Raw genomic sequence first — 23087 nt, 5'->3', positions numbered from 1 at the left:
CAGCCTAACGCCTGAAATGACGGTCCCATTTGGATTTTGAATAACACCTTGAAACTGACCATTTTCTTAACACTAAAACAATGATTGCCTAATTTTAGCCTAGCAAGCCTGTCTCAACAGCATGGTGCCGCCGTTAGTCATTTTCTTTCCAATAGCAGATATAAAAGCGAAAGAGCAAAGAATAGATATAACCTGTGTTCAAGTCCTCTAATGTAAACTGCAAACGTTAGCATGTCTGGCTAACTAGTTTACAAGCAAATGTTCAATAAGTGTGCATGCCACTTTACTAAATACTGTTGTTATGTTGTCTCTATCATGAATGTCTCTTTGCTGTAACGATGTAAATGTCCCCTCTGTCGGACTAATCAAGGAATTATATATAAATTGTGATTTATACATTGTTCAATGTGTTTCAGGTTGTTCTCCAGTCTCGGTGAGCTCCACACTATTTCCCAGCGAGGATTCGGCTCGGGCTATACAGTCCGACCGGGAAGTCGATACCCCGTGATGCGCCGAAGCCCCTCCCCCTCTCCCTCCCCCTCCGATAGGTCGATAGGAATCACCTCGTCCTCCGCCCCTGGCTCAGAAAGACCCGATTTGAGCTCCGGTCGCGGTCTAACCATCCTGAAGTCGTCCAGTCTCAGCCTCCCCTCCGAACCAAAGGAAGTTCGGTTCGTGATGCGGAGCGCCAGTGCGAGAACGCGCTCCAGATCTCCCTCTCCGTCCCCCCACGCCTCCCCATGCCCCTCCCCCGTCCTCAGCGGGCCTCTCTTAGCCCTGAGGCCATGGAGACAGCGTCCACTCAACCTGTGGAATAAATACGACGTTGGCGATTGGCTGGAAAGTGTCGGACTCGCTGAACATCGCCAACGCTTCCAGGAGCACGAAATCGAGGGTTCCCATCTCCCCGCGTTAACGAAGGAGGATTACGTGGAGCTGGGCGTCACCAGACTGGGTCACCGGATCAACATCGAGAGGGCCCTCCGAACGCTGCTGGACGGATCCACTTGACCCCTGACCTGCCAACCCTTAGACACCCTGAACTGTGACCTCATTACAGACATTAAACACGAAACCAACGCCATCTCTTTGACTCGAAAAACCTTAACAGTGATTGAATCTTTAAACCTTTTTACCAACGTGGAGTTTGTATCTCCGAGTGATCTCGCTGACTCTTTGTCTGATCAGCTCTTTGATCAATACACACACCGGAGAGTGGTAGCACCGAGGTCAGTGTCCAGTGTCTAGCCTTAGTGGTATTTATTGAAGTAATGCATTCCCCCAGAAACCATGTGTTTATCAATCACTCATCTCAATTACCTTGAATTCTTAAAAAAAGGTAGTTTTTGTCGCAAGCCTCCAAGGTGAACAATGAATTTAAAATGATAGTCTTGTTGAGTTGAAGGCTCTTTAACAAGTGGTGCAATAAAAGTCTTGTTTATTAACCCTACTTTTTGAAAACCCTTTGGAAAAGTTGCACGCCTGCAAAAGTGTGTTGCGATTATGAAAGTTGTACCAAAAAATATGAAAGTCAGATGATGATCATGATCCAAGTTACAACTGCATCGATAAGTCAATCGAAGGAAAAACATTGCCTCTAACTATTTCAGTGGCCAGTATTTAGCTTTAGTTATTTATTGAAGTACTTAACCAAGAAGTAGTTTAACCTTTCACCTCAATGAATTTGAATTCTTAAAGAAAACTATGTTTTTCTGATATGGTGAATAGTAATTCCAAAATCAAAGAAAAGTCTTGATGAATTTAAGTGAATAGGGGCCAAACATTGATTTAACAACCTCTCACCAACTTGCACACAATTTGTGCAATATAACAGATGTCTGATTTATCCAGGTGCTTGCTCACTATTTCCAAATAAAAGTCCTTTTATCTAAAAACATACAACTAAAAACACTTTGGGAATTTCAGAAAAGTTTATTTGGTTTTGGCCTGAAAAAGAATTGGACTTTGAGTCTTTATAAGTTCTAAAGCCAGCTCATAACAACATAGTGTTCTGTAGCATACCGTTAGCATACATAACGTTAGCATACTAAGCTAATCACTGGACACAGACCTCGATTGTTATTATCTAGAGGTGAAAGACATGGATCAAAGAGCTGATCCGACAAACTGTAAACAAATATAATGACGGGTCCTTTTCCTCGTGCCATTCTGCTTCCCCGGGCGACTTCATCTGGACGATTAGCGAGTCTCTACATCAAAAACCACGGGAGATATGTTGAGGATATATCTCCGTCTTTCTCGTGACTTCTTTTCTTCTGTTTTTTAAATATCACCCGTGACGAATCTGTGTTTATTTAGTTTTTCATATCTTAACGCTGATCATTTAGAATTTATGAATAACAAGTAATAATAATGTGGTGGTGATGACTTTACAGAGTTTATAATAGTTTGGAAAAATGAATTTTTGAGTTCCTTATGATTTGACAATGAGTTGAATTTCTGAGGTCGTTGAATTTGAATTTCCGGCGGCGTTCTGAAACTCATGATGATTTGTCAATGAGTGTGACTTTGTGCTGATGATGTGCTGTGTGTTTCAGGGAGAGCTGCAGCAGAGCTCCAACTGGTTTCTAACCTGCTTTACCGAGGGCTTACTGTACATGGTGCTATCTGTTTAAAGCCATCTGTACAGAACAATACCTTCCTCCTTCCCCTCCTATCCCTTCCTTACACTCACACACCAAACTCTTAACGCTATTAATCCTAAATGAATCAATCAAGTGCGGCTAAATCACCAGGAACAGGCCATACATGGAGTTTCCTCCCTGCCATATTGGGGATTTTGTCCCTGCCATACGTGGAGTTTCCTCCAGACCATATAAGGAGTTTATAATAGACGTCTCAAATGGAGTTGCCCAATTACAGTTTAATATGCGCCTGATATTATCCAACAAACTGGTCTCCTACAAAAAAACTGCATTCTCAATTACGTTAATTCGCTTTATGGGAATTTGTAGCCAATTAGCTTGGGTCAAAAATCACCCTATTACAGTTTTTAACCAAATATTGCTTGGATTTAACCATTTTATAGTTGGTGGGTAACCAATTAGTCAACAAACTAATACTACACCATCACTAAATAGTTTGGCCTTGCAATCTTGAAATGTGATTTTCCGTTTTTACCCATTTTACACACAATTCAGTGTTATATTACCCGGATATTGGTAGGTAAAGTACTACCCAAAAAAAGCATTTAATTAGAAATTAATTAAAAAGCTAATGCTAGCCTTTTAGCATTGTTAGCTGACACCTTTTATACTTAAAATAAAGTAAATTTAACACCATTTCTCTAAATTTAAAATGTAGTTTCTACATCTGTACCATAAAGAATATAAATTCCAAGTGAATTAAATATCTGAAGTCACTAAAAGGTTTACTTCTTTAACTTGTTCTACTTTAATTAGGAATCTGAGTTAATTATGACTTTAACGGAGACACCTACGATACAACAACTCCATTATTCCAAATGTCTTCACACAGTAATTTAACAACACAATCTCACTGACATGTTCCTCTTGAATCCCCCCTTTCTAAAGCACAATCAACTTGCCAGTGCCTGTTTCCACAAGACAACGAATATAACCGCGTTTGTATATCGCTTTTTACTCCCAGCCGAAGTACCTGAACTCGAGCCGAACCACAATCATGAATCCCAAAGTTGTAAAAGTTCACGGTGCCATTTTCCTGAGAGAGTTATAGATTGTATAGTCTTTGTACAGCACAATACAGTAGACTTTATAGTCTGTATAATACATATTATCCTAGAATAATGTAGCTATAGTGTAATATGTAAAGTATAGTAAGATGATGAAATGTATACTGGAATATTTTGGTAGACTGAAAGTCTAAAAAGGCTTTTGTGATATTCAGCCTTTTGTAAACAGCCACACATCAGCTGTTTATCTTCAGTTTACTTTATTAATAAGTCTGAATCCACTTGTATGATTTTATAAATGTTATCTATATTAACTTTATTATGCTATCCATTTATAGAAGTTACAGATAATTACGGAGAAGGGGGAGGGGAGGGAAAATAGACAAAATCTCAGAATTTGCAAGATTAAAATGTTATATTTAATATTTTCTGGTGTTATAAATCAAAATTGTGTGGGATGAAAATAAGGGATTAGTTAAAGGGAATAGACGTTACAAAATCCTGATTCTTTTTTCAATTTTTACAGAGAATTTACCATTTTTTTCCTGCAAATGTATAATTTTATAATCTCAGATTTGATCCGATAATCTTTCTCCTGATTTTACCATTTTGTTCTGGGTATTTAAGAATGAGGTTTTTTTTAAAGTACCAAATAATGTGTATTTTTGTGGGAGGGGTTTTGTTTTCCAAGTTTCCCAATTAACACAAGCACCCTTGAATTAATTGACACAGCTGATGTTGAATTTCAAGGTAACCTTAAGACTGACTAGTTCGTACAAAGTGCTTCTCGTCCACTTTAGGAAAAATGCGTCAAATTGTAAGTAGAAGTTTTACCATGCCATTGTTCCAAAAGTCCAAATGTTTTACTGTGATATTCTAACCCTTAACCTAAAGAATATGACCTTTAATGGGTAAATACAACCGAGTTAGCCAATCAGTAACGACCAATTAGGGCTGGTTAGGGTTAGGGTTAGGGCTTTCGCAAAATAAGGAATCAGAAATTGTGAAATTCGATGTTCTAAATAATGACTCCTGTGTTTGCGTTCATCGCAGGGAAACTGGGTATTTTGAGCAATGGCCGTTTTTTTGAACAATGGTTTTTGGTGAGGTTTACGGGCTACTGGACAACTTTCAGATCATTTGGGATTTGAAATAATGGGGTTTTAGGAACAATTGTCGAAGTTCAAAGCCTGCGAATTTGCTCACTTCTGTTAACTCGGCCAAACGCTGCTAAGAGAGGCAAACTTTTCCGATTGTTGGTTTGGAAATGTTCTGAAAGTGTCCTGATCTTTAGCTGACGTTAGCTTACCAATAAAAACCACCACAACATGTTTCTAAATCCTCTTGAGAAGAGCTCGTGTGTAGCTGTTTACACTGAGTGAATATCACATTGACACACATTCTGTACCTGTAGTATATATTATAAAGGACTATAGTCTACTGTACAAGTTTTCCACAGAATGAGACGTGGGCTGTCGCTTTCTCTGCATTGTACCGATGATAATCAGTGATGGGGAGGTCATGTGACCTCTTAACCTCTGACCTCAGGTCCCCCCCGTACACTAAGACAAACATGAGGTCATTCATTTGTTGTCGGATTTCTCAGCCAATCAGAAGCCAGCAAACCTAAAATATCTCTTGCTGGTGTTCTTCCACTGGGAAAGTAGTCCCTATTTTATTTTAAAATTCTGCTTTTAAAATCAAATCAATCAGGTGGTTCTTCTAAGATGTAAACATGGATTACTTAGCAGAGAACATGTTTCTTGTTCATCTGTCTTTCAGCTAGATGTTTGTTAGCTAATGCTAGCATCATTCCCAAAGGAGAGAGTTATGTGGCTGATTAGCAGTGATGCGAAGTAACCAGAGTGTGTTTAATGAACTCCACCAAAGCCCAATCGGTGTTTCAGAATCAGATCCGCCGCTAAATGTATCTTTATCTTTTCATTTATGGGCCCCAAGGACGGAGAAACCAGGAAAGATTGAAGAAAGATCGAGGGATAGTTCGGAGAAGATCTAATGAATATGAAGGAAAGATGAATGGAAGATCCAGGATAGGTCTGGGGAAGCTGCTAAAACAGACCGTTAGAAATATATTTAGGGTATTTTGATAATGTAGTTAGTTTACATTAGTTAGACGCTTTCATCCAAAGCGACTAACATACATTCAGTGCTGTGGACAATCCCAATAACGACATGCTGACTACAGTGGGACTCGAACTTGCTACCCCCTGATTCGAAGTCCAGAACTCTATCCACTGAGCCACAGCCGCCCCACTTCTCACGTCACGATGAAGTTCTACTACTTTTACCTACAATCAAAACACTACTTCCATCGCCGCTAAATAGAAAGCACTTACAGCAGTAAATATCAGAGGAAAGGCTGCTGATTGGCTGAGAATCCTAGCCTTTCTAACCTACATGTGACACCTTCCTCCTCCTAATGACACTCACCTGGTTATTATGGTTTATTGTTACCTTCCTCTTCCTCTTCTTCCTCCTCCTCCTCCTCCTCCTCATCCTCTCTTGCTTCCTCTTTTTACAGGATGTTTGTAGTTTCTTCTGGAGTGAGTGGCGTGTGTGTACTTGTAGTTTTATTTTCTTCCCTTTTCTAAAAACTGAAGAGCACACACATGACAACCGATGAGCTCTGCAAAACGCAACAGATTGTAATCTTTATAATAAACGGTCCTTTATTACAAAGTTAAAACACCCTGAGGACTTCCTGTGTGGTTCTTTCACAATAAGAGCGCTCACCTCTGACCTGGTGTGTTTTTCAATGTCGAGGAAGGATGCTTCAGAGCCACTATTTCAAGGATGCTACGTCATCGAGTGCCGCCGAAGGACTGTTCCAATATCCAGGACACGTGGAATTCTACCGAGGCCGGCGTCCTTCGCAGCGGGACATTTCGAGGCTGCACATGTGTATCCTCCGCGGTCTTAAAATCCCCACAATGCTTTGCGCACGGACCAATTTCCAAATCTTTGGCGGAAATCGCGCTCCATTTAAGGCGGGGCCTCGCATATGACGCACACCTGTTAGCCTGTTCCACCACTCTTTGTTTTCCGAGGCTATGAAGGATTCTTGCCTCGCTTCTGAAGCGTCTGACTCGGGCCGTTTCTCAATCTCGAGGATACTGGCTTGGTAGTCGCGTACTTCCAAGTCACTTCCTTCAGAAACGAAGCAAGTATACTTCCAAGCCACGGCTTCGGAAAACAAAGAAGAATGGAACAGGCTAACAAGTGTGCCACTCTCTCTAACGGTTTCAACATAAACTGTACCGAAAATAAATACCTCACGATGTCTATCTAATTATGAACTTGCTTTACTTTCACGGAACACATTTTTGGTGATAACAAATGTAACAAAGTAATATATTTACCAACACATATTCTATGCCACTACATACTTACATTTAAATGTGTGCTGCGTCGGTTCAGCCATTCTCCGGAAAGGGTTTTTGAAATTGGTCCGTGCGCAAAGCATTGTGGGGATTTGAAGGACGTGAAGTCTACCCATGTGCAGCCTCGAAATTACCCCCATACCAAGGACGCGGCCTCGGTGGAATTCCAAGTATGCTGGAGATTGGAACAGTCCTTCGGCGGCACTCGATGACGTAGCATCCTTGAAATATTGGCTTGGAAGCCAGTTTCCTCGAGATTGAGAAACGGCCATGGAGGGACATGTTCTACCAAGGAAGCGACATTGAGAAACACCCCTGGTCTAGACGCTGAAAGGTTGAAACCGGGTTAATAAATGACAAGCTTTGAGACAGTAAAAGCACTGTTTTTTTACTCTGTGTACTTTGAGACAACACATATTATACTGTATCATTATTATACAATCATAGAGAACATGTGCAGTGATTTACAATCTGCAACTTGTTTGTTTTCAGTCTTTTAAGGTGCAGCATGATCTTAGTTTGCACAATAAAGATGTTGAACCTCAGGCTCCTACAGCCGTTTTAGGACATAAAAGGAAATATAATATCGCAAAAGACATAAAAGTGCAAGTAAAATGCAGAAATAAGAAAAAATGCATATATATATAATAGATAACAATGTGAAATGAAATACTGTATACAGTCGTTATGCAAAGACAGTGTGTCGCTCGTTCTAATCTTTCTTTTATCATTTTTCCACCTTTTCCGGCTCACGGAGACGAGGGTCGCTGGTTCAAGGTCTAGCTTTATTATCATTATATAATACAGGATTGCACAAGGAAACGCACCCTCCACTACACACAGAAATAATATATAAATACACACAAACCTTTAGAATTAAAATAGAATTTATTAGTATATACATAAAGTGAAAACACACCCCTAAAATGCAACAGGGCTTAAGAGATATACAAACATCTGTTATACTATAACATTCATGATATCATTTTGTCCTATACTCCAATTTAAATGGCAAAGTTCTCTGAAAGGAAAGTAAATCAAAATCATTTAGTTACTTAAAGATTAAACAAAATGGTTTTCTACCCCATTTCATTTAGGCATATTTCTTTTGAATAATATATATTGTTATTTGTATATATTAATCATATATATTTTTGATATTTGAGAGTTATCTTTTGTTCTCAGATTTTATGTTTTATTAAAAACAAATATTTTATTATTTTAATTATATTTTAATTTGCTTTCTTCCCTTTAATTTATTTGTTATTTTTATATTTATTTAATTAAAACGAATCCACAAAAAGTGAAACAGGTCATGACTTCAGAGATTTAATTCAGCTTAAAGGGAAACGTTGTTATTCGCAGTGACAGGACTCAATTTACTGCCCTGTGGTGTTGTGGACACTGAGTAAACCAGATCTGCCTCCTGATTGGCTGCCCTCCTCCTCCCTGCTCTCCTATTGGCCGGCGGACTCTTGACCTGTGACTGTTTCATCGTGAGAAAACTCAGTCTGAATCTACTGGGAACAGGTACGCTGCTGTGTGTGTATGTATGTGTGTGTGTGTGTGTGTGTGTGTGTGTGTGTGTGTGTGTGTGTGTGTGTGTGTGTGTGTGTGTGTGTGTGTGTGTGTGTGTGTGTGTGTGTGTGTGTGTGTGTGTGTGTGTGTGTGTGCGTGTGTATTTGTGTGCGTGTGTATTTGTGTGTGTGTGTGCGTGCGTGCGTGCGTGCGTGCGTGCGTGCGTGTGTGTGTGTGTGTGTATGGTTAAACATTATGTTTTACAGCCACTTTAATTTATCCGTTTATTACGATCTGATCTTTAAAGAGGAAATGATTCTGCAGAAACTCATGACGTTGAAACAATGAGCAGAATAAACATTAGCATTATTTTAAGTGCATCTTTCTAAACCTGTTTTTTTTCCAGGTCGCCATGACGTCCGTCCGGGATCTGATCAGGAAGAAAAGAGATGGAGAAAAGCTGGCGAACGAAGAAATTAAAACATTTATTGACGCCGTTACAAACAAAACGATTCAGGACTGTCAGACAGGTAAAAACTGTTTAATGTCTGTTCCACCTAGCAACAGTCTGTTATCCTTAGCGGCGGTCTGTTCTCCTTAGCAACGGTCTGTTATCCTTAGCAGCGGTCTGTTATCCTTAGCGACAGTCTGTTCTCCTTAGCGACAGTCTGTTCTACCTAGCAGCAGTCTGTTCCCCTTAGCAGCAGTCTGTTATCCTTTGCGACAGTCTGTTCTCCTTAGCGACAGTCTTTTCTCCTTAGCGACAGTCTGTTCTCCTTAGCGACAGTCTGTTCTCCTTAGCAGCAGTCGGTTCTCCTTAGCAACAGTCTGTTCTCCTTAGCGACAGTCTGTTCTCCTTAGCATCAGTTGGTTCTCCTTAGCGACACTCTGTTCTCCTTAGCAGCAGTCGGTTCTCCTTAGCAACAGTCTGTTCTCCTTAGCAGCAGTCGGTTCTCCTTTGCGACAGTCTGTTCTCCTTAGCGACAGTCTGTTATCCTTAGCGACAGTCTGTTCTCCTTAGCGACAGTCTGTTCTCCTTAGCGACAGTCTGTTATCCTTAGCAACAGTCTGTACTTAACAACAGTCTGTTAGCGAAAATGAACAACTCCTGGATTGTTCAAATTGACCAATCAAAATCGAGTAAACTAAGCCATGTAATAACACTGATTATCATGTACCATGATGGATACACGCTGAGTTTAATTCAGAAGTGTTTTTGGACTGTTTGAGGCTTCTCATTATGGGACATTTTGTGCATCAGCTCAACAACGTCAACACATTTTAGTGGACTGAGTTTTTTAAAACGTACACGGTCCCTTTCTTCAGGTTGTTTCATCACCTTTTTCCTCCGTTCAGGAGCCATGCTGATGGCCATCTGGCAGAAGGGAATGGTCCCCGAAGAGGTCGAGACGCTGACCCGTGAGATGATGTCATCGGGGGAAGTGATGTCATGGCCAAAGGAGTGGGCAGGGCTTGTGGTCGACAAACACTCAACAGGAGGCGTCGGAGATAAAGTCAGTTTGGTGTTAGCACCCGCCCTAGCTGCCTGCGGCTGTAAGGTAAAATTAAATGTATTTATGTAAATGTTTTATTTATTTAGGGAACTCAGCTCGTATGTGACAACTCAGAGGGCGTTTATTTTTAAATCAGTTCTTGCCGTGATATCTAGTCTGTTTTGGAGGTAAGTAAGTAGTTATTTTTAGGCTTTGCCATGTTACAACATCTTGATCATTACATTTAAAAAAAAATCATAACAGTTAGATTTAACCATTCGCTGCGTAAGATCACAACATTCTTATTATAGTAAACTAATCTGAAGGCAGCTCTTTAAGACATTTCAATGGGCTTTTATTTTGAAATCCATTCCTACACATTCTTCAATCTTAATTTGATGGGAACACAGCGCATTTGTGGCATTTTAGAGGGAATTTATTTTTGGAATTCCACATCACAATGTGCTGATATTTTATGCCGATAAGAGCACTCTGTCTGTGATGTCATAATGACCTCTGGTGTGTGTTTGTGATGTAATAATGACCTCTGGTGTGTGTTTGTGATGTCATAATGACCTTTAGTGTGTGTTTGTGATGTCATAATGACCTTTAGTGTGTGTTTGTGATGTCATAATAATGACCTTTAGTGTGTGTTTGTGATGTCATAATGACCTCAGGTGTGTTTCTCAGGTGCCGATGATCAGTGGGCGGGGCTTAGCGCACACAGGAGGAACTCTGGATAAACTGGAGTCAATTCCTGGATTCAACATCCACCAATCAGCTGCTCAGGTGCAGCAACATATTATATTATGTTATATTTCATATTATTATATTTCTTTATTCACCTTTGGGGTATTTACTGTCGTATCTTATGTCGTGGAATTAAAATCTCTTAAGCTTGTTTTAACCACAGACCTTATTTCAGGCTAAAACATATTCAGAAAACCATTGACTTCAAGACCAGAGGACAGGAAGTGATGTCACATCTGGGTTTAAGACTCATTGAATTACTAACAAAGCACTTATATACTAATAAAGGACTGGCATATCTAAAGCCAGTTGAGTAGCACTTGAAATGTTTGGCTCTATGAAACCTGATGAACTTATATGATTCTCTTTTCTTCTTGTTTGTATCTTCCTGGTCGAATGCACTTATTGTAAGTCGCTTTGGATAAAAGCCTCAGCTAAATGCAATGTGATGGAATGTAATTCCTGCAGCACTTTATTTTCTTTGCCAACTCATTCTCGGAACTAACAACAAGTTAGCGTTTACCTCTCAGTGTGTGTTTGTTGTATGGCTTTCGGGACTTTGACTCAGAGTCCTGCATCGGGTCGGGCGGGTACCCGCGGGTGGTATTTTTTCAAATGCTTTTTTCAGGGTTCAGTTCTGGGTAAAACAAAGATGATGCGGGTCGGGTCGCGGGTGTTGCATAATAAATATGTTAAAATAATAATAATTTAGTTTAATGTCTAAATCCTCTGCAGCGCATCAATCTGCTGCTGAGCGCGCCACATTCAAAATGGCTGAGGTGAAGCTCTTTAGCCGAGAATACAGCATTTTCAATAACTCTTCCACAAGAGCGAAATCCAACGTCTGGGAGGCTTTTGGTTTCATCCTAGATGGAGAGAATAACCAACATCCCAGGCTTTTGGAGACAAATATGCAACTGCGTGTGTTAATAATTGCACGTTCTCACTGCTCATATATATGCGGGTTCGGGTCGGGTTACGGATCCTGTGCCGAGACTGCCGACGGGTCGGGTTGCGTAACTAATTGGCAATATGTGCGGGTAGCGGGGCGGGTTCGGTATTGCACGTCGCGGGTGAGGGGCAGGAGCGGGTCTTGAAAATCAGACCCGTGCAGGACTCGGCTGACTTCACATTATGTTGATTTAGTGCGAGTCGTATTGCACTATTCAACTTTTTTTTTTAAAGAAAAAACATTTTTCTTTTTGTTTTATTTTTAATATAGTATATTTTAATATTGGTTAATATTGTCTGCTTATCTGTATTATTGTGTCGCATTTTTGGAGAAGCCTGTGACCTAAGATTTTCAACTAAATAATGACTTGAACCTTGAATACTACGTGCATTCAGGATTCATGATAAATAATACATAGGGATGGATGTGTTCACGATAAAAAAATACAAAACATGCATTCCCCCGTTACATTGCGGCTGTCGAGGGGTATGATTCTCGCTTCAGGTGCGAGAGGTCCCGGGTTCAAATCCCGGACGGGCCCCCATTTAAGTTACGTCCCAGCTCCTGGAAAGAGGAAAATAACATATAACGAGTTGGAATTGGTAAATTGGAAGTTGTTTATTGAGAGTGCTCAATAAAGTTGGCAACAAACAGCCACAATCAAAGCAAAAGGCCACAAAGGCACCGGTTTAAACCAACAATAAAAGGAACTAAGGGAGACTCTTTAAATAAGAGTTAGTATAAACAAAATAACTAACAACAAAATAACCTAAAGAAAACCTCACTTCTAAAGTGAGATAAAAAGAATGAGGCTAATAAAAATAGGCAGTCACCAAAACACAGCCTGGGTAGAACTTAACCACAGTTAACGTTTGTATTACAAGATAAACAGAGTGACCAGAACAAGCACAAATATACAACCAACTGAGTTACCCACTGTTAACGGGCAATCACACGAAAGTACAGCGAGCCGTCTGCCACAGATTCAGACCTCTGTCGACTAACTGAGGTGCACACATTCTTTTAGTTGTCCCTGGAAGGTGTGTGCGGTGATTGGAGAGTCGGGCCCGGCATGCTCCAATCCAGATCTTCGGTCACGCCTACCGGGGGAGGGACAGGAAGCTGGCATCCAATGGGGTCTGGGCAATGGCACAGATCATATACATATAACACACAGCTGCAAACACTTACTGAAAGGTTAATGGAAAGATAGAAGGCGGCGGCCGTAACACCCATTTTATTTTTTGCAGGATTTTCCAAATAAAATAACATTTAACTTAATTAATCTGTAAGGAAATTCTTGTTCAAGAAATTGTTTTAGAAATAAAATAACAAAAGAATAAAAAAAAAAAATGAATATACAAAAAAGAATATATAAAAATGTAAAATAACAACACATGCCTGAATACATGTAGTAAAAATAATTGATGTTTATTTTATTCATTATCATTTCTTTAAATGTACAGATCCTGGAGATCCTGGGCTCTGTGGGCTGTTGCATTGTGGGTCAGACGGAGACTTTGGTCCCTGCAGATCGAGTCCTGTACGACCTGAGAGACGCCACCAGCACCGTCAACAGCCTGCCTCTCATCACTGGTACTGGGGTTACTGATGGAGGCCTAACACTGACATTAAAACAAATAAAACGATTAATAATATTTACAAAATAAGTTCAGGAAATGTAAAATGATATTTAATTTTAATAGGACATATGTTAGGAAATAGAAGAATAAATAATTTAAATGACTAATTTTAATATGAATGTATACCCAAAAGTCTTCTTCACATGGCTTTAATTAATTTCCTTATATATTTCATTTATTTATTTAAAATAAAGATCAACAAATAAATATATTAGTAAATACATAATTTAGAATAATTATTTTCTTGTCATGTTTATATTTAACAACTGATTTATTTATTTTAATATAAATGTTTTCTGTTTATATTTATTTGTATTTATATATTTCTTTATTTCTCTATTATAATGGCAGCTTTATTCTGTAGTTACTAATGTGACATACAGTAAGAGTGCTCCAGTCAGTGCCGATTCTAGAGTCTGTGGGGGCCCTAGGCAAACATTCACTGGGGGCCCCTCAAACCCCCCCCCCCCCCTCGAATTGCAGTAAATTAAAGGGTGTTTCATGTTGTCGTTGCTGTGGACCTTCTTAATCTACCTTCTTTGGGGGCCCCCTTCTGGTCCGGGCCCCAAGCAGTTGCCTGCCTTGCCTGTCCGCAAGCGGCAGCCCTGGCTCCAGTTACAGGAATACTGAAATATACTCTGTCTCATAAATATACATTTAAATATATGAGATGTTTCTGTTCCAGCCTCGATCCTCTCAAAGAAAGGAGCCGAGTCTCTGTCGGCGCTGGTTCTGGACGTGAAGTTTGGACGAGCCGCTCTGTACAAAGACCTGGACAGCGCTAGAGAGCTAGCTCAGTCACTGGTGAGTCTTTATATTTATATAACCAATACCACAAAGCTTTGCATACATGCTTAAAAATAATAGTTTTTTTTTAACTTTTATTATTATTTATTATTATTATTATTATTAATGCTTTTATTTGTATTATTTTGACTTATTATTCTATTGTTAGCTGAAGTTTTTATTGTTTATAATTAATTTTGATTGCTAACAATCGTTGTTTCGTTATCCAGGTGCATGCTGGGAACTTGCTGGGCATGCGCACGGCGGCGGCGCTCAGCTGTATGGACGCTGTGATTGGTCGATGTGTGGGCAACAGTCTGGAGGTGATGGAGTCTCTGGAGACGCTGAAGGGGCGAGGACCTGAAGACCTGATGGAGCTCGTCACAACTCTGGGTAACCACGTTATATGTGGACCCTGAAGGCCTCACTGAAGTCAGGGTTTAAAGACATAAGATTTAAGGGATAGTAAAAGCCTTTAAAGACCTGATAAGTACTTTTTTTTTTTTTGATATTCAATAATAAGTTTTTTTTTATTACGACTCATATTTATTTTTTTTCCTAATTAGTATAGCTTATTTATAGAAAAGTAATTATTTAGGATATTTTCAGGGCTTAAAATAAATAAATTACTCAATAAATTAATTAATGAAACATAAAAATGTATAATAATTTGAATAGGAAATGCTCCTTAAAAAAACAAGAATATATTTGTTTGAATTGTTTCGGGAAAAAAAGTTAAAAAAAATATTATTTTTTTAGGCAGCTTGTTGCTGCAGATGACTGGCTCTGTGTCCGACCTATCAGAGGGCAGGAGGAAGATTTCTGACGCTGTGATTGGTGGAGCTGCTCTCTCAAAGTTCCAGGCCATGATGGAGGCCCAGGGAGTAGCCAATGAGACGGCTCGGTCTCTATGCTCCGCCCACTCAGATTACTACAGCGTCCTGAGGAAAGCTGAGCATCAGATGGAGCTGAAGACACTGACAGATGGTAAACAAACAAAAACAAAAAATGCAAATACTTTTACTGTAACAGAGTATTCCTACACTGTGGTACTTCTACTTTGTAGTACTCTAAGTACAAGATCTGACTACTTCTACTTTTACTCAAGTACAATATCTGAGTATTTTTGGTAAATGAGTTTCCTCTCGTCCTGCAGGAGAGGTTTTGGAAGTCGATGGTTTGGCGTTAGCTGAAGTTCTCCATAAATTGGGGGCGGGACGATCGAAGGTGGGAGAACCTGTCAATCACAGCACGGGGGCGGAGCTTCTGGTGTCACTGGGTCAAAGAGTCAGCAAAGGTCAGAGGTCAACGGTGATGGGTTACTAACTTATTGTATTTATTCATTCATGGCTTGTTGATTAAATACTTTTCTGTTACTTTTGATTTGATTAATTTCGAAAGTGTAAAACAATAATACGAAATTAATAATAATAATAAAATGAAGAGAATTATGATACTCAACAAACTCAAGCAGTATCAAATTGATAAACAAAAATATTATTGATTTACAAATTATATATAAACAAACACAATCCACCTAATTACACATGTTACTTTTGTCAGCGTGTAATTGTGTGCGTGTGTCAGTGTGTGTGTAGTGTGTGTGTGTTTGTCTGTCTGTCTGTGTGCGTGTGTCAGTGTGTGTGTGTCAGTGTGTGTGTGCGTGTGTGTGTGTGTGTGTGTGTGTGTGTCTGTCTGTGTAATGTGTGTTTCTGTGTTTTCAGGCGCCTCCTGGCTGCGGCTGCATTTCGAGACTCCGCGTCCGACTGAAGATCAGATCGCTCGCCTGCAGGGGGCGCTGACTGTCGGATCAAACACACACACACACACTCACACACACACTCTAGTGAGGGAACTACTGCTGCCTCAGTGACGCTATATTTAATACTTAAACACAACTGCAGATCATGTGACTGAAGTCCATGCTTTTACATAAAACAGTTTACAAAAGTCAGCTTACTAAAAATGTACTTCAACCAAAGGACAAAGGTGTGAATATGTTTCCAATGTATAACTACAATATAAATACATGAAGTAAAAAGAAGAGCCTCTGAAATGAGGTAAACCTACAAAGTATAAATAAATACTTAAGTAAATAAAGGCATTGTTTTATTTTCCCAAAACATGTGTTGGTAGCTAGGTAGCTTTAGCATTTAGAATCAAACAAAAGTGTTATTCTAAACTATTATTTCTTTTAACGCAGTCACATGATATATTGTGAAAAACAACACAATAGTTATCAATAAATATTGTTTAAAACCAACAACGTGTTTGTCCGTCTCTTAATACTGTCCCACTTCCTGTTTGTTAGCTCATCTGTGCCGACTGAAGTCGTCTGGCTTTAAAGGTGGGGTAGGTAATTTTGGAGAAACCAGCTCGAGTGCGCTAGAATTTGAAAATACACAACCAGAACAAATCTGTCACTTCCTCACAGAGCCCCTCCTCCAACACTCACGAACACGCTCATGACCAATGAGGGCACGAGATCAGTTTGTGCACAGATGGAAGGCTGACAGGCAGGTAGGCCATCCAGTTACTTTAGCCGGCTCAGATGATTGGTCGAGCTTTTAACAGCGCCACGGCTTCAAGAGATTACATTTTTTGTATGGATTTTTTGTCAAAGCTCTTCAGATATTCATTGCTATCGGGATGTTAAGAGCATTCCATGGAATATAACAAAAAGAGTATCTCGAGCCGGTTTCTCAAACTTACCTACCCCACCTTTAACTACTATGACATTTTTTCACTTTCTTCGACATACTATACGGTACTATGACTTGACCTGGTGCGCTTCGTAGGATTTGTACTTCCAAATGTACTTGTATGTACCGTACCTGTATGTAAACACCTTTCATTCGTACCGTTACTTACAAAGCTTTCTTTCTCTGATATGCTGCCTATAGTGTTTGTTCCACTGTGCTTTATAGCCTGGTGTTGACTTCAGTTATCCAGTGCTCGTGATCAGCTGTGCAAAACATTTGGCTTTATTCCCATGTCTGTTGCATATCATTAGTGGATGAATGTGTTCTGTTGATAGGTTATAGACTTTCTACTGTTCTCAACTGTTTTTCACTTGAATTGGATAGTCCTAACACATGCCGACAAACGCTTAGTGGAGAATGCCTACTAAAAGTATTCTGATAGTCAACTCTAGTTTAGTTGACGATCAACCTATCATCAACTAATGCTTAATGTAACCTTTAGTTGACATCTTGACTCTCAACAGATTATCAACAGAGTCACCATGACCCTGTTGACTTTCAACTGATTGATTTTGAGTAGTTGATTGTCAATTTTGAAGATGTTGACACAATCTACAGATAGTAAGGTTGAATATCGGTTAATAAGCTGTTGCAAAAAACATGTTAGTTGTCTGTTTGAACCATGCTGTTGAAAGTCAACTGATGTACTGTTGACATGCTACTGAGTGTCAACAGATGGACTATCAAAATAAAGTGTTACCGGAAATACTTGTGTGCTTTGGAGCTACATGCTGTAATGTCAAAGTACCTGTTGTGCATTGTGGGCACTGGAGGGCAGCAGAGGAGCAAGTCAGAGCGACGATCAGTTGTGAATGAAAAGAAACACGAGACACAAAGCAACAAGTCTCCCTGAAATGAATACATTATGTTTGATACGATATACCCACACAAGCTTAGGGTCTGTTTTGCCTAATGTTCATCTTCATTTTGCACAAGCTGGGAATTATTTGTGGTAATGTGGTGTCTCAATGAAATGTTTACAAAGCTTTAGTGTGATGGGCAGCTTGGTCTTCACGTGCTAGAAAGAGTTTTAAAAACAGACCATCATCTTCTGGAGATTGTAAAGAACATTTGTTTTGGTCTGCCAACGTTTGATTTCATATCATTTACTCCTCGTCAACGATGTATAGAAGGTTTAGTGCGACATCTCCAGGTGAGCAGGTAGTCTGTTTCTGCTCATGTTCAGGTGTGGTTGTGTTTAGTGTTGCCAAGTTCAGTTGACCAATCATATATTAGGCCAACAGTGAAAACACCCTCTGATGCATATGTGGTAACTGTGGCTGGGGTCCCCTTTAAATAGCTGACAACACCAACTCCTGTTGAGGGGATGGAGGAACCTGTGGACCCTCAATCTGAATCCAAAGTTCTTTTGCAGATGTTGGGGCTTCCCTTCACGAGGACAATAACAGAGGCATTCATGAGCAAATAGAAAGCAGCTTTATTTCACTAATATACATGTTAACATGTCAATGTTCAGCAGCTGTCAACGGGTAACAGGGTGAACTTACTTTACACTATGACATGGTGGGTTTCCCCTCATCAGATGGGCAGGTCTGGTCCACTAGGTCTCAATGCCTGCTAACTGTGAGGGACACAAAGAGAAGAAAAGCATGCGCTACTCAAAGCACAACTTCTACAAAAGGATTACAGTGAGAGTTAGTTTGCTCACCCTTTCAAAGTGTCACACGGTGCAGTCCCTACACTGAAAGCAGACGAGGTTCCCCAGAGGGGGAGGAGCCTGGAACACAAACACTTAGTCAATTATATTGCCCACAATCTGCACACAAGAAAACTATTGACAGAAAATAAAACTAAAAAAGCACTAGAGGACAGTAGACTTTTAAAAAACAAACGCAACATAAGAGTTGCTCAAACACCAATTCAATATAACATTAAAGAAGGTTAAAAACCAGGCTGACTTTGACGGAGTAATAGATCCTCCTGGCTCCATCCAGGAGGGGAAACGCTCATACTCAGCTCTATGGATTAAACACAGAAACAGATGTTATAAAGAATAATAAGAGCTAGAAGAAAGTCAGCAAACGTCCATAGCCAGTTCCCCGGGTTGCTTGTTATGAGCACTTCTCTCAAAACACGTACAAGTTGCTTAAAAACTATTACAACTTTGAGTAAAACACCATGTTAAAAACACAGTGCTTGTAACAGACCTGGGGCCTCATTTATAAACGGTGCGTACACTTTCTAAACACTGTTTGCGATTTATACAAAACTAACTTGACGGGGAAATGTGCGGTCCTCCACGCACACTGACCCATCCGTACGCGGTACGCACAACAACGAGAGAGAAGAGAAACTGCGACACCGTTGGCAGAAGGAAGAATGGAGATAAATATGTGGAAATAAATAGAATGTTAGCTCTCATTTATCATATATGAAGAATCACTTCGAAAAACTTGATTAAAGCCAATCTTAAAATGACGAAACAAACGCCTGTTTGAGACTCCTCTGTGCACACACACAAATACATAAATACGGAAATGTTATTGAATGATCACCCCTCGATGTTCTCTTGTTAAGAAATGTATTCTCATAAATGATGCGGTAAGCAGGAGGACAGAATTACTTTAAACTGATGCTGTTTAACTTTTCTTTAGGTTAGATAGATACGAGCATGGTTTAGTATACCATCATGTTTAATCATGTTTTATGCCGTTCGCCAATAGCCTACTTGATAAGTCGCTCATAAAACACAGGAGGTATGGAAACTAAGAACACCATGTGGTAAATTGTGCAGCTAATTTAACAAAACACCAAAACACGTGTGTTTTATTTCATTGTAACTGGTGGAGTTGCTGCGGGGGGGTGAGACGCACAGGCTGCAGTGGAGACGCTGCGCACAGCTGATCGACAGCTGGAACACAATCCTCGAAATACAAATTCATAATTCAGATCCAGTCGTCATGACTCCACTCCGGAGGACACGCCTTTTCTCCTCATATTCTCTTTCATCACTTTTCATGTAACACATTCTAAACGCTGTGATCAATACTCTAAAAAATACTTCTCGGCTCGTTTGGTTTCCGGTCATTCCGGATGTTGTCACATGCTACTCTCGTCTGTAAACAATAATGTATTCAAATAAACTGTACCTTCATTTAATATTCAGCATGGTAGTATCTCGACATCTATAGTTGTAGTGTTAAATCAGTAGGCTTCGGTTTGCACCACTCCATATCATTTCGCTACTAAATTCACCTCTTTTGGAAATTGCAAATTTACCACATGCTAACTGCCAACCGGAGATGAAAGAGTTTCAGAATAAAGCTTAACAGCTGGTGTTGCACAAGAATTTCTGGTTTTTCAGTGTAAAACTGCATTAAAACTGACGGCATGTTTAAACTACATTTCCCCATTAAAACATTGATTTTAATTTCTAACAGTGACGATCCGACCTCCATGTTGCTTCTCTGGTTCAATTACATACACCAAACAATGTGATTTGTCTCCACCTCCCCAAAAGAACCAACATCTGACTCGGTGTGAAATGTCTTTGTTAGCTGTTCTGTCCTCATTTCCTGCGATCTTCTTCATGAAGTCAGTCAAAATGAGCGCATTAGTACGGGGCGTTTATTTGACTATAAGCAAAGATGGGCGTTACGTGAAGCCCGCAAAAGCTGCGCCGCATTTCGAGTTGATTGTGATTTATAAAAAGGGAAACCTGCGCCGGCACGCCTTTTTATTAATCGGGAAATGTCTGTACGTATTTATTTGCCTTGTCCTACGTAAGCCACCTTCCCGCGTGAATCCTACGCAAAGCTTTATAAATGAGGCCCCTGGTCTCGTGCTTTGAATGTCTGAAGAGTTTCCCGCTCCATGATGGGAAAACGTATCTTGCCCTAGCCCTAATGAAATCCAAACTCACCTGAGACCCCTCCATAGGTTCATTGAAAAGACCATAAAACCACCTTAAACCCGCGAGTCCTACCTTGAGGGAGATCAGGTGCGCGTGCAGCCAAGGGAAAGGTTTTCTGAAACTGCCGGAAAAACTTTTATACAACTTAAATTTGACCGGGCACCGGTCATGTGATCACGTCACGTGACAATGACGTCACATTCCCACACATATATAAGAAGCAGCCTGTCACTTGAATCTTCACAATCTCCATCCTCTCCAACGGTTCAGAGCAACTTTAACAGACAGAGACATCATCATGCTGCGTTTCCTCTTCCTGTTGGGCCTGGCTCTGGGTGCTGTGTCTTCTTCAGATGACCCTCCAACGGAGCTACAGCAAGACACCTGTCCCTCCTTCTGGTTCTCCTTCAACGGCCGCTGCTACAAGTACTTCAACACAGAGAGGACCTGGGCTGATGCAGAGCTCTACTGTCTGTCCCAGGGAGGCAACCTGGTGTCTATCCACAGCACAGAGGAAGAGGATTTTGTCAAATTCCTGATCAAAAGCTCTGACCCTGCTGAGGGAGCAACATGGATCGGACTCCATGACATCGCCAAAGAAGGAAGATGGATGTGGTCTGATGGGTGTGCAGCCAAGTATTTATTTTGGTATAGAGGAGAACCAAACAACAGACGAGGTGAAGACTGTGTACACAACAACTGGAGGGGGAAGTGGAACGATGTGCGTTGTTCAAATACTCTTCCCTCAGTTTGTGCATCTCGCACAACTTGTCCTTAAACTGAGATGTTACGTGTTCACCTGTTTTGTTCACTTGAAACAATAAAGACACAGATGTAAACTTATATACGTGTGTGAACAGAAGTCCTTTTGTCTAACCTTTATTCTCATGCATGTTACATATCCACACTGGTCGCTCCAGGGGTTAATCAGAGGAATTATTTCTACACCTTTTTTTAATATCAATACATTTAATAAAATTGATGATTCATTATTATTACATTTCGATCCACAGATTTTAGCCGTTGCTTATTATTCCTGGTATTCTACTTATTTGTTTGAACCACACAGTTGTATATCATTCAATGATCACATGATGTGGTCAGGTATTCACGGCACCTGGTGTGTGGATGACCAACGGGCTGAACCTGCTCTTTCCTGTTGACCCTATAGTCCTGCTTTGGTTGTTTGTTATTTTGTTCAATTCCCACAGATTTGATTTAGGAATGCTTCAAAGTGGTGAGCCTAGTCTTCGCGACATGATTTATTGGGGAAAGTACCATCACTAATCTTCTGGTTATGGGAACAACAGGTGTTTAATGGACAGGGACACTACTTATCATGTTTCTCTTTCACATGGACGTAAACCTAAAATGTCCTCAACAGTATTTTCTGATAAACAAGACATTCATCCTCTCTGTTGTTTTAAAGGAAGACTAACGAAAGGAGGGCTTGAGCTATCAGATATAGTTAAGATTACAGAGTATAATATAAATATATATATATTCAATATACTGTAGTACTTGCATGGAGTATATTCAGGCAGGCATGGCGTGAAACTCAAGAAGTGGCAGCATGGTTACAGACACGTTTATCATCACCTGCGTCTCAGATTTCCAACAAAAACAATAATCTAAATTATTCAAACATAAACCTTTGGTTGATCTTTTTTTTTTTAAAGTCAAACTTCTTGGGTTTTTCCTTTGTGTTATTTGATTGAAGAGGTACTGGAAAGTAACCGGGTGAAACCAAAGTGCCCACAATCCTTCTGTGTATTGTTGACTAACGCAAACGGAGCACACCCTGGACGACAGTATTACAGTTTAAACTCCCCAAATAACCCAAAACTAGAGCTTCAGTTCAAAGGTCATGGAGATGAAGAAGGAAAGGAGATGGAAATAGTGGATCTGGTGAATTGGCAGCATTTCTATAGCACTGTTCCTCTCTCGTGACCCCTCAAATGACTTTGACATAAGTCCAGCTGAACAGCAGGATACACGCGTTCATATAGTGCATGCACCTGCTAAGGGAGAAGAAGACTCACTCTCACTGATCGCCATGCAATCAGGAGATACTCAAAGCACAACTTCTACAAAATGATTACAGTGAGAGTTAGTTTCCTCAGCCTTTCAAAGCAGCAAGTCCTCCAACCAGGGGTGGTTCTAGGGGGGGCCAGTGCCCCCCTAACACTGACCTCTGACGCCCCTAAAAATGAAAAGTGAGTTAAACTATTGTAT

The 23087-nt window shown here is 40.2% G+C and overlaps 2 protein-coding genes and 1 long non-coding RNA gene across 4 annotated transcripts in view; 2 read left to right on the top strand and 1 right to left on the bottom strand.

The window, feature by feature from the left end:
• The window catches only part of shank3b (SH3 and multiple ankyrin repeat domains 3b), a 40815-nt gene extending 34432 nt beyond the window's left edge, over positions 1 to 6383 (top strand). The window contains 1 exon segment of the mRNA XM_079652935.1: positions 417 to 6383. Within this exon segment, the coding sequence (XP_079509061.1) occupies positions 417 to 1011 (595 nt within the window). The 3' untranslated portion in view covers positions 1012 to 6383.
• Positions 6384 to 8899: 2516 nt separating this feature from the next.
• tymp (thymidine phosphorylase) lies at positions 8900 to 16482 on the top strand. Its single transcript, XM_079653425.1, has 9 exons — positions 8900 to 9122; positions 9949 to 10151; positions 10776 to 10874; positions 13254 to 13383; positions 14116 to 14234; positions 14447 to 14609; positions 14976 to 15203; positions 15373 to 15513; positions 15941 to 16482. Exons 1-9 carry the CDS (start codon positions 9005 to 9007, stop codon positions 16087 to 16089), a joined length of 1350 nt encoding a protein of 449 aa, XP_079509551.1. The 5' UTR covers positions 8900 to 9004; the 3' UTR covers positions 16090 to 16482.
• Positions 16483 to 16616: 134 nt separating this feature from the next.
• On the bottom strand, positions 16617 to 21108 carry LOC307021378. 2 transcript variants are annotated; one of them, XR_013803139.1, is made up of 5 exons: positions 20862 to 21108; positions 18898 to 18957; positions 18648 to 18716; positions 18487 to 18560; positions 16617 to 18367 (listed from the first exon to the last, which is right to left on the bottom strand). It is a non-coding gene; the product is annotated as an uncharacterized lncRNA (long non-coding RNA). The 2 variants fall into 2 exon arrangements; XR_013803138.1 differs by having other exon boundaries at positions 18487 to 18716.
• Between the last annotated feature and the right edge of the window lie 1979 nt (positions 21109 to 23087).

The sequence above is a fragment of the Notothenia rossii genome (genome assembly GCF_949606895.1).
Source record: "Notothenia rossii genome assembly, chromosome: 10".
Taxonomy (NCBI): domain Eukaryota; kingdom Metazoa; phylum Chordata; class Actinopteri; order Perciformes; family Nototheniidae; genus Notothenia; species Notothenia rossii.
Note: the sequence above shows the minus strand (reverse complement) of the source record. Positions and strands in the feature narration are given on the sequence as shown.